Source organism: Sorex araneus, chromosome 6, assembly GCF_027595985.1.
Source record: "Sorex araneus isolate mSorAra2 chromosome 6, mSorAra2.pri, whole genome shotgun sequence".
Lineage (NCBI taxonomy): Eukaryota > Metazoa > Chordata > Mammalia > Eulipotyphla > Soricidae > Sorex > Sorex araneus.
In genome coordinates, this window is record NC_073307.1 from 103,749,006 (window position 1) to 103,761,672 (window position 12,667).

Consider the following 12,667-nt stretch of genomic DNA (forward strand, 5'->3'; position numbering starts at 1 on the left):
TATAGCTTGGGCAAAGGACTATTGTTTGTAGTATCAGTGACTGTCAATTAACTTGAGTGTCTTTATAAGACTACAAACAAGAGGAGAGCCATGAGCACTCTGTATCAGAACATTTCTTAGTATTTAGAAGTCCCCAAATCTTGTAAGGGCACATACTTCTCAAGGACAAGTACTCCATTGGCATTTAAAAAACATTCGAAGTAAATATAGGGAACAATGAATGCAATCTTTTAAAATTATTTTATGGTGTCTCTTTGTGAAAATGCTCATAGCAAAGCTTTAGGCAGGAATAAATCTATCCGGGTTTTTGTTTGTGTGTTTGTTTTTATTTGAGTGCTTCCATCTCTTTTGGATCTCTAAATTCTTGTAACAGTTCTGTGTCATCAGTATCTGCTCTTCCCCCTGAGAACTCTGAGCATTGCATCCCTAATGGGCTTTGATTTCACACTGTAGATGATGGGGTTGAGTACAGGGGGCACCACCAAGTATACATAGGCAACCATAGCATGTACAATGGGAGGCAGGTGCCTCCCAAAACGGTGAATCATGGACATTGTAATGACTGGGATAAAGAAAACGAAGACAGCCAGGATGTGGGAGACACAGGTGTTGAGGGCACGAACTCGCTCCCTGGGGGAGGCCAGACCCAGGACTGTGTGAAGAATGAGAGTATAGGATAGGACGATGAGCAGAGAGTCTATGCCTCCAGTGGAGAGAACTACATATAGCCCATAGAGGATATTTATGGTGATGTCAGCACAGGCTCTTCTCATCACATCAGGGTGAAAACAGAAGGAATGGGACAAGACTATTTTGTTAGGGCAGAAATTTAGACGTTTAAGCAGAAATGGCACTGGGAAGAGAGATAGGGTAGCACGGGCCACAATGGCCAGTCCGATCTTGATAATGACATTGTTTGTGAGGATAGTGGCATAACGCAGGGGATTGGAGATGGCCACAAAACGGTCAAAGGACATGGCCAGGAGCACGGAGGACTCCACCACAGAGAAGGAGTGGAGGAAGAACATTTGGGCCAGGCAGGCATTGAAGCCTATGAGCCGATAGTCAAACCAGAGCACAGCCAGGGTGGTGGGCAGTGTGGACATGGTGAGGCCCACATCTGTGAGGGCCAGCATGGACAGGAAGTAGTACATGGGCTGGTGCAGGCTGGGAGTCCTCCTCACAGCCAGGAGGATCAGGCAGTTCCCAGTGAGAGCCACAGTGTACATGGAGGAGAAGGGGATGGAGACCCAGCCATGAACAGCTTCCAGTCCTGGGATGCCAATCATGAGGAAAGCATGTGGCTGGAAGAAGGAGATGTTGACATCAGATTGGGAGGGGAGCATCTCAGAACTCAGTTGAGGTATCCACAAAGGAGTAACTTCTTCAATCTGGGAAAACAGAGAAACACTGGTAGAATATCTCCCACTTGGAAAATAACTATTTTTGTGTTGTGTATTACTTTAATTCTTTGCTTCCTATACTTTGGTTCTTAAATTACGCTAATAATTCTTTTACAATGTCTATAAGATAGTAAATATGTCCAAGACAAATATAGAATATGAAGAATGTAGGAGATATGTTGAACTTTTTCTTGATTAACATGAATTTCTTGATTAATGACTGAGATGTAATTAAAATTTATTGTTTATAATTATAAATTCTGTATTGTTTCTATACAATAGTGGAGATGTTTTTATAGTGGCAGTGTTTTGTAAGAAGAAGAACTGTCTGTCTTTACCAGGGCTCCTCGGAGAGGATGGGTTGCCTTTCCCTCCCTGCCTCAAGCAGAGCCTTGACAGTTGAAGACATCTGGAACCCAGCCACAGCCATGCTCAAGACCACTCTCCACATGGCCGAACAAGCCTCACGTATGAAGGCACTAGCATAGGAACCCAGGTGTGCGGGACCTGGGGCTGATATCTCCAAACCTGCTCTGATTGGGACTGAGCCTTCTCCATTCAGAACCCCTATTTTCCAGTAGCTTGGCAGCCACACTCACGAACTGCCCCCAGTGCCATGTAATCCCACCAACGGCCAACATCCAAAGACTATAAGACAAAGCCCCTGGAAGCGCGTGGCCACTTTGCGAGTGCATGACATCTAATTACCTTGTTCTCCTTGGAGAACCTACAAGCTACCAAGAGTCTATTGCCCGCACGGGAGAGCCTTGCAAGCTACCCATGGCGTATTCATATCCCAAATACAGTAAAAGATAAATACATACCTCTCGGAGAGCCCGGAAAGCTACCGAGAGTATTCCACCCGCATGGCAGAGCCTGGCAAGCTACCCATGACGTATTCGATATGCCAAAAACAGTAACGATAGATCTCATTCCCTTGACCCTGAAAGAGCCTCCAATCATTGGGAAAGACGAGTAAGGAGAGGCTGCTAAAATATCAGGGCTGAGTGTAATAGAGCTGTTACTAATGCTAGCTGGAGTAAATCATGAACAACAGGATGACAGTGATACAGTGATACATTGATACAGTGTTTTGTAATAGATGATGATATGTAAAGAGTACTCTCCAACTGCTCAGCATTATCATTACCACCAACTTTTTTAGTCTTTGCTTGGTCATTATGGTTTTGTTGCTGTTGCACTATTAAGTTTTTTAACTACTTTAACATTGTTAGTTTTTGATTCTATTGCTGATGAAGAAGGATAATATTTTAGCTGAAGTGCAAGCAAAGAAAATTCTTTCCCAGAGAATCCTGAGCCAGCTATTAGCATTGGAGTAACTTTTGTTTAGAAGGATTACCATACATCCTAAGAAATTTCCTTTAAGTAAATTTCTGGCAATTATAAAGTCCCAAGCTGAAACTAAAAGTACCAGGCAAGTTTTCACTAGGTATTTAGAACATTGAAATATTTGGAGTTCATCTATGCCTAGCTCATAAAATATCCTGGATCACTGAGTGCCCTTTTGGTCCAGGCCACACATTACTTTATATTGTGTGTAAAGTATCCTGCTTTCATTACTTTTATTTAATACTCATTCATTCCATACAGCTTTGGAATAGTTACTAGTTAACATTTTGCTTGGCCTCTCAGCACACCAATCCTGCGATCTTGACTTATTCTGAAATGTGCCTTGCTATAAGTCACTCAACTCAGTTTTGTCATCTGCCTCATTGGAAGTACCTGGAAGTACCACAGTTGTAAGGCCAAGAACTCTGACCTCCAAGTTCGAATTTACACAGACACCTACTGAAAATCGAAATCAAAAGACATAAATTTGTTTAGAGTTTAGTGTCAACTGTCGAGTAATATAACTCATTTCAGTGTCTTATATTGAACTAATAAATTTACTATCATGTCAATCACTGAGTATCTTTTATGTTCAAATATTACTTTTTTATTTGTAAGAAATATATCACTTTCAAAAAAGATATATGTAAAGTATGCTTTACTGTATCTTTATAACAAAATAAAAATGAAACTGGGACCAGAAAGAGGTGGAGGAAGAGAGAGTGAGGATGAAGTGGAGCTGGCAGTTCAGTGAGGTAAATAAGGCCATCTGTAAATGGGAGGTAGAATTCAAATCAGTGTCTATTTGGTTTAAACATTTTCCACAGACCATTAATTAAAACTTAACCTTCATATTAGAGGTTTTTTAGTGTTGTGTATTTAGGTATAGATGGGAATAATGGTTGAAGCAAATTATCTGAAGAGCTTATTTTCTAATAAAGTTCTATTGAACGAAACTATGGCTATACAATCGAAGCTCCATCATATTTCTCTGAAAAAACTTCATGGGTTTCTTCCATGTGACTATAAAGTCACAAGGCTTCTATAAAGCCACATGTCTTTAAGGGTGCTACTCACCTCCTCATTTCTTTTTGTCACATTTATTTAGAAACCTTATTGAATTCAAAATAGTATTCCCCTGATTTTGATGGCTCAAATTTATTATCCTCTATTTATTTTTTCAGGGACAATCAACGAATTAATAAGAATGAGAAAAATTAAATGAAGACTTACTTTAAAAAGTTTTCTTTTACCTTAATTTTTAACAAAGAATTTCTCACATTTGTATGCTGACAATTGATACTACATAATTTTATTTATTAAAAGTTCATGGCACTTTTAGTGTACTTAATATGTACTATATACAATTTACTTGTCTTTACTTTGGATCTAGGAGAAACCCTTTGAAGTAATTAATTTAAATCAGAATAGGGTCTGATTTCTGTGCTCTACAATTTAATTTGATAATATGCAAATTCATTTTGTCTGGGATAAATGTCACAGTTTTTTTTATCCTGTATTGAGTTATGTATTTTTGGATACTTTACATATTCTTTATCCCTTGTCACAGGACTTTCCTTTACCCAATAATATAAATGTAGGTCAACAAGCTTGAGTTATTTGTCTGATGTATTATTATTGGCTTTAATAGAAAAATACAGAAACTAAGTATTTCAAAAAATTTTGAGCTCACAAAGATTTTATCATAAAACATGTCAAAATTTGGAGCAATTCATATAATTAATAAAAAATACCCCTTTTCTTCAGAAAATGTGCTTTTTATTTATTTATTTATTATTATTTTTTAATTTTTAAAAAATTTTTTATTAATGAATTACCGTGAGAGTACAAATACAGATTTACATATTCTCGTACTTGTGTTCCAGTCATACACAGTTTGAGAACCCATCCCTCCACCAGTGCCCTTTCTCCACTGATGACCCCATCATCCCTCTTACCTCCTACCCCATCCCCCCTGCCCCATCTCTATGGCAGGGCATTCCCTTTTGTTCTCTCTCTCTCCTTTTGGGTGCTGTGGTAAGCAATGGAGTTATTGGGTGGCCATCGTGTTCAGTCTGTATTCTGCTTTAAGTGCGCCTCTCCCATCCTGAGTGGGTCCTCCCACCACACTTTACTTGGCATTCCCTTCTCTATCTGAACTGCCATAATGTGCTTTTTACAACCTTTCATTTACCAGGAGTTTAGTTCTAAGATGGTTTGATGTTATTGGAAGAAATTATGTGTGTAAAAGGATATATTTTCTCTTGGTCCTTTTATTAAAATGCCTACTTCTATAGATAGTTGTATTGACATGTTTTCTGGTACCCATAAATTCCAAAAGCAATATGTTAATTAGTTTATTCCTGATATCAAATCATATTCGCTCTTCTAGACTTATTGTTAAGACATTGAATGTCCTGAAATATTTAAAGATTTTAATGCCTTTGCTGGGAAATTAAATCATTTGTATTTTAGTACTTTCAGATTTTGTTATCTGGAATGTCTGAAAAGAAAATTTGTTCATAAACAAAGCTAACTGTACAATGCTCTTAATTTTTTCCCCTCAAAATTAGTTGAATTTCTTTAATTTTTTCCACAAAAAAATGTAATCATGGGACATGAGAGGAGTATTTCTAACATTGTGTTGATCCATTTTTGCAGTTTATGAAGTACTGTTATTTCAGTACTCCTCCATGACAGTAAGAGTTGACAGTAAGTACTTTTTAAAGTACTTTTTAAAATTTTTTAAATTTTTAATTAGTGAATCATCGTGAGGGTACAGTTACAGATTTATACATTTTTGTGCTCATGTTTCCCCAATACAAAGTTCGAGAACCCATCCCTTCACCAGTACCCATTCTCCACCACCAGTAAACCCAGCATCCCTCCCACCCTCCCCAGTCCCGTCTCCCCCCACCCCACACTGCCACTATGGCAGGGTATTCCCTTTTGTTCTCTCTCTCTGATTAGGTGTTGTGGTTTGCAATAAAGGTGTTGAGTGGCCATTGTGTTCAGTCTCTAGTCTACATTTGGCACGCATCACCCTTCCCCCGCATGAGCTTCGACCACATTCTTTTTAAAGTACTTTTTAAAAGCAAGTAAACATTCAACTAGTTTTAAAGAAGCTCTTAAGTTACCTTCATATTCTTGCCCTACTTTGAGAAATAAATGGTACTAATTTGCCTGGACGTAGAGAGTCTGGGTTTGTGAACAATTACCAGAAATCTATGCCCCACAGAGAATGGCCTTCTACTCTCTTCTTTATCTTGGATGTAGAACTTTCACCTGTAGAAGTCCAGTTCTCCTTATTTACTGCTTTTGATATGCTAATTTCCATCCCATTGGTCTCTCCAATTGGTGGCATCTTAGAGAGAAGATCATAGAGTAGCTCATTTTCCCCCATTCTTTATTTAGAATAGAATGTATTGTGCCCCCAAATACTTACCCTGCATGCCGTCACAGTCTCCTCTGCTTCTGAACATCCTGAAGGAGCCCAAGAAAACTCTTCAACTGAGATATTGTCTTTATACTATTGGCAGAATGCCTTAGTGACTTGCTGATCCCCAGGGATGTGTAAGCCACAGACCACAGACGAGAGGCTTTCATGGGTTTTCATGGTCAATGAAAAATGTATGAGATATGTATGTTGGGAGAGACATACACAGAATGCAAGACTTTCGAGCAACTAAGTTGTTGGGGGGGAGAATTAGATGCATTATTTCTGTGTGTCCATCTGCTCTACCACATATACTGGAAAATTTCTGGTACGTGTGGAAAAGTACCTTATACTTTTACTTTTCTGTGTTTTTCTGTGATAACATACTTATCTTGGGAGTTACATAATACTTTCTGCCCTCTTTAAGTTCATTTCTGAGACTCAGGTTTAATTGTGTTTATTCCTTTTCCTAGGCCATGTTGGTTGTTTACACTGATTAAGCAGCCCCTCTTTCTCATTTAAGAGGCTCATTCTATCCCATAACAAATGTGGATAATATGATCTGAGATATATATGGGATAGAAAAACCTCCCAACGCAGAGAAATCTGAGTGGAGGTAGACATGTTGAGATCACCTTCATCTATTTCTATTTCTTTTGTTTTTCTTTTTACGTCACACCAGGCGATGCACAGGGGTCACTCCTGGCTTATATTCTCAGGAATTACCTCTGGCAGTGCTCAGGGGACCATATAGGATGCTGGGATTCGAACCTGGGTCGGCCATGTGCAAGGCAAACACCCTACCTGCTGTGCTATTGCTTCAGCCCCTCATCTATTTCTTTGATCTTAGAGATACAACATGTTCTAGCCTAGGAACTTTTCTCTTGCTATCTGGTTCTATTCCCAGGGGTTTCACTTTTATTTTTTTTAAAGAGTGAAATAAGTGTAAGTAAAGAAGAAAGACTTGAACTTTATTTTTTCCATTTTAATTAAACCCTGTGGTTTACAAAGTTGTTCATGATACGTTTGTTAGAGGCATTCAATATTCGAATACCAGTCTCACCACTAGTGTGACTTTCCCTTTCTCATTGCCCCTATTTTTCCAACCACTCCCCAAGAAGCCTGCCCCCTAAGCAGACATTGTCACTGTATCACTGCATCACTATCATCCCGTTGTTCATTGATTTGGTCGAGTGGGTTCCAGTAACGTCTCTGTTCATCCTAACCCTGAGATTTTAGCAGCCTCTCCTTACTCGTCCTTCCCAATGGTGCCGCATTGGAGACTCTTTCAGGGTTTCAGGGAAATGAGACCCGTCATTATTACTGCTTTTGGCATATCGAATACGCCATAGGGAGCTTGCTAGACTCTGCAGATTCCTAGTAAGTGTGGGTCATAAGCTTGCATCAAGTCCCTGCCCTTTGTACACACCGCCCGTCATTACTACCAATTGGATGGTTTAGTGAGGCCCTAGGATTTGCCCTGCTGGGGTTGGCCCATGGCCCTGGTGGAGCGCTAAGCAGACACCATTTATTTTGTATTGCTTGTTACAACTAAATGTTTAATAGAACTTTAAAAATAAATTCTTCAATTGAAGAAAATTTGTGAAAATTATTATATTTCACCAGGGGACAATAAGTCCTTGTCTGAGGATTTACTAAACTATTGTTGCAACTAAACTAGTTGAGCCTTATGTGTAAATGTTTTTGTTTATAAGATTAGTTGACTTCTATGTTACTTTCCCATCTAATTTGGTGTGCTCCACTTGGGATAGCAATGCTGTAAATTGGGAGAATTGTAGAATTTTATACTGCCATAAATGAGACCCTAAACTCTAGAAACTTTTACTGGGAAGTGAGTTTACAAGTTGGCCTTTATGGGGTGTGGGCATGGTTTTCAGGGCCTGGAGGGCAGGGACTTGGAACTCTGCCCCTCCTGCCCCTTCTGAGCACGCCCCAGTGTTTTCAACGGATAAACTGGTATATCCATGAACTTTTGCCACTAGTTGATATCTTCTGAGATTTAATCATGAGTCTCTAAAGCTAAGCTGATAAATGAGCTTACCTTGTTGTGGTTCTGGATGTGGGCGTGGCTGCCAGGCCTTCTGCAAGTCTGGGAAGAGGGGTGGCTGTTTGGCCCACTCTGAGATGACTCTAGAGATCTTGGTCAGAAGTTTGGTGTACCTGAGGGGCTGGAGCGATAGCACAGCAGGTAGGGCGTTTGCCTTGCACTCGGCCGACCCGGGTTCGAATCCCAGCATCCCATATGGTCCCCTGAGCACGGCCAGGGGTGATTCCTGAGTGCAGAGCCAGGAGTAACCCCTGTGCATCGCCAGGTGTGACCCAAAAAGCAAAAAAAAAAAAAAAAAAGAAGTTTGGTGTACCTGAAATTTTCTGCAGTTTGGCCTCTCTGCACAGGAAAGCCTTGGACTTCAATGCAAAACTGTCATCACCACCAATATCTTTTTCTGCAAATGTTTATTTTTCTTTTCTACATGAAAAAATATTTGATTTTTGGTGTTTATAACATTTAAAAATACATTTGTTGAAAAACACTTATTTCAATTTCTTGGCTGTCATGAATCTTGCTGCACATAACATAAAAATCCAAATATTTTTAGAGTTATTTTTTGTTTGTTTTCTTTGGATAAAAATCCAGAAGTAGAACTATTAGTAGTTCTAGTTTTGATATTTAAAAATTATGATACTGTGGCCTGACACTTGTTTCCATAGTGCCTTACATATTTATATTCTATACAAAAGTGCACAAGGATTGGCTATTTTTTCTTCAAATTCATCTGATATGAGTTCTTGTCTTCTGATGATATTCATTCTTACAGGTATAATATGATACCTTATGTGGTTTTGAAATATATTTCCTTCACGATTAGTGAGGTTAAGTACTTTTTCTTGAGCCTCTTGATCACCTGTATGTTCACTTGGGCAAAATGTCAGTTGGAATCCTCTGCAATTTTCAAATGAATGTCTTTTTATGAGTTACTTATATTTTCCATCATTTAAAGCCTTATCAAATACGTAACACACTAATATTTCCTCCTTTCTGAAGGTTCCACTTTTTGTTTCTGTTGTTTGTTTTTGGCCATACTCAGCTATGCTGGGGGATCACTTCTAGGATGGCTTGAAGGAACTAAATGCAGTGACCAGGATCAAAGCCAGGTCTGCTGGGAGAAAGGCAAGGGCCTTATCCCTCTGCTATTTCTCTGGTTCCTTGTTTACTGTTTCTTTTGCTGTGGAAACCTTTTAGTTTGATGTAGTTACTGTCCCCCTCCTTCTCCTCCCCTGCCTCCAGTACCCCAGCAACCCCCTTCTGCTCCCTTTGTTTCAAAGTCATAAAAGAATCATGGCAACATTGATTTAGTAAGGTTACTGCCCGAGTTCTGTTCTAGAAGTTTTATGGTTACATGTTTTACATTCAAGTGTTTAAATCATTTTGAGTTAATTTTTTTATGGTGTCAGTTTGTGGCTCACCTTAATCTTTTCTGTGTTTATACAACTCTATTACAACACCATTTACTAAAGAAACTCTCTTCTAATTGTATATTCTTGCTTTTTTTAATTTATTTTTTTAAATAAGAATTTTATTTTATTGAATCACCGTGTGGAAAATTACAATGCTTTCAGGCTTAAGTCTTAGTCATACAATGCTGAAACAACCATCCCTTCACCAGTACCCATATCCCACCACCGATAAAAAAAAACTACCACTATAAAGCACTGGTTGAACTCTACAAGAAGAAAACATCCAACCCCATCAAAAAATGGGCCGAAGAAATGAACAAAAACTTTACCAAGGAAGAAATACGAATGACCAAAAGGCACATGAAAAAGTGCTCTACATCACTAATCATCAGAGAGATGCAGATCAAAACAACCATGAGATACCACCTCACACCACAGAGACTGGCACACATCCAAAAGAACAAAAGCAACCGCTGTTGGAGAGGATGTGGGAAGAAAGGGACCCTTCTACACTGCTGGTGGGAATGCCGACTGGTTCAGCCCTTCTGGAAAACAATATGGACGATTCTCAAAAAATTAGATATTGAATTCCCATTTGACCCAGCAATACCACTGCTGGGAATATATCCCAGAGAGGCAAAAAAGTATAATCGAAACAACATCTGTACATGTATGTTCATCGCAGCACTGTTTACAATAGCCAGAATCTGGAAAAAACCCGACTGCCCTAGAACGGATGACTGGTTGAGGAAACTTTGGTACATCTATACAATGGAATACTATGCAGCTGTCAGAAAAAGGAGGTCATGAATTTTGTATTTAAGTGGATGGGCATGAAAAGTTTCATGCTGAGTGAAATGAGTCAGAAAGAGAGAGACAAACATAGAAAGATTGCACTCATCTATGGTATATAGAATAACAGAGTGGGAGACTAATACCCAAGAATTGTAGAAATAAGTACCAGCAGGTTGACTCCATGGTTTGGAGGCTGGCCTCACATTCTGGGAAAAGGGCAACTCAGAGAAGGGATCACCAACCATAATGTAGTCGAAGGCCATGTGGGGGAAGGGAGTTGCGGGCTGAATAAGGGCTAGAGACTGAGCACAGTGGCCACTCAACACCTTTATTGCAAACCACAACAGCTAATTAGAGAGAGAGAGAACAGAAGGGAATGCCCTGCCACAGTGGCACGGTGGGGTGGGGGGAGATGGGATTGGGGAGAGTGGGAGGGATGCTGGGTTTATTGGTGGTGGAGAATGGGCACTGGTGAAGGGATGGGTTCCCAAACTTTGTATGAGGGAAGCATAAGCACAAAAGTGTATAAATCTGTAACTGTGCCCTCACAGTGATTCACTAATTAAAAAAAAAAACTACCACAGTACACCTCCCATCCCACCCACCCCCGCACCCCCCCACCCCACCTTGTAACCGATAAATTTCACTTTACTTTCTATTTACTTTGGTTACATTCAATATTTCAACACAAACCTCACCATCATTGTTAGGAGCACCCCACTAGAGTCAGACCTGTTGTGAAGAGAAATGAGGTCTCTTCTGCTTGGTTTTGGATTTCTGTACTTTAACATCCAAGTCCAGAGAGATTTTTTCCAGATAGTGGATCATTGCAAGCTTGCAAACCCTATCTGTGGTTGTCATAATATGGCGGTCCCCACGCCCTTCATTCCTGGCAAGGGACAGGCGAGAGAGAGAAATACCTTTCCCCTCCTGGGCGGGCATGGGGTCGCGGCTTAGTTCTCAGGCTGGAGACATTCTGCCAGTAGCTGTCTGTGTAGAAAGTGGTTCAGCTGGGTCTGGATTCACACTCGTGCAGCTGCAGAGGGGCCGCACACGCATGTGGCCCCCGGGGTCACATCTCGTCAGCGGCAGGAGGGGCTGGTGCCTCTATTCTTGCTTTTTTAATGCTAGCAAGGTTTTGTCACTTTAGTAAGAAATATTATCAATAAAATATTAACATTCTTGATAATATTGTTAATTATATAATTATTATAAAAATTATTATGAATACTACTTTTAATCACAAATTACTTTATTTTTAATAAAATATGAGTAAGATACTTTAACATACATATGTATCGAGTTTATTTCTGTTTATTTCTGTTTTAGCTATTCCTTTTATTCATCTGATTCCATGCAAGCATCACTGCATCACAGTATCACTGTCATCCCATTGCTCATCCATTTGCTTGAGTGGGCACCAGTAATGTCTCCATGTGAGACTTGTTACTGTTTTTGGCATATTGGATATGCCACAGGTAGCTTGTCAGGCTCTGCCGTGCGGGTGAGGTACTCTTGGTAGCTTGCTGGACTCTCCGAGAGGGGCGGAGGAATTGAACCCAGGTTGGCCTCGTGCAAGGCGAACGCCCTACCTGCTGTGCAAGCATATTAGTTTTTAATTGCTAAAAATCTATTATATAATTTGGAATGAGTGATGCTGTTATCTGTACCTTTTATAATTTTTCTCAATAGTAACTTGTTTATTTAGTGTCTTCTATGGTTCCATGCAAACTTGAGGTAAAATATTCTATTCATGTGAACAATTGAAGATAAAATTTGCAATGAATTTATAAAATATTTTGAGTTTTTTCCATTTTCATAATATTCACTATGTAATTTTATGAGCAAATAATTCATAAAAGAATTTTGAAGAGTTATTTGTTGAACATCTTGACATTTTATATTTCCAAACATTTTTTTCCAAATTTTGCTTCAATTTATCCACTCAATTTTCTGCCATGTCCTTCTCAATGAGAAAGTACTTTTTAAAGTGATTTCTGGGGTGACTTTGAAATGAAGGCATTCCTAATCCAGTGACACTAATTTTAATAAGGCAGAAGATAATCAAGAGTGATTTTATAATACTGGATAATGGTGGAAAGCCAAAAGATTATTTTTGTTCTTTTTTTTTTCATTATTTTGACCACACTTGGCAGTGCTCAGAGCTTACTCCTAGCTCTGTGCTCAGGGATCACTCCTGACAGTG

General features: G+C 39.4%; 1 protein-coding gene across 1 annotated transcript; it reads right to left on the minus strand.

Annotated features, from left to right (window-relative positions):
• Positions 1-383: 383 nt before the first annotated feature.
• Positions 384-1,346, minus strand: LOC101549318 (olfactory receptor 51I2-like). The gene has a single exon (XM_004618294.2). It carries the CDS (start codon positions 1,344-1,346, stop codon positions 384-386), a length of 963 nt encoding a protein of 320 aa, XP_004618351.1.
• Positions 1,347-12,667: the final 11,321 nt, after the last annotated feature.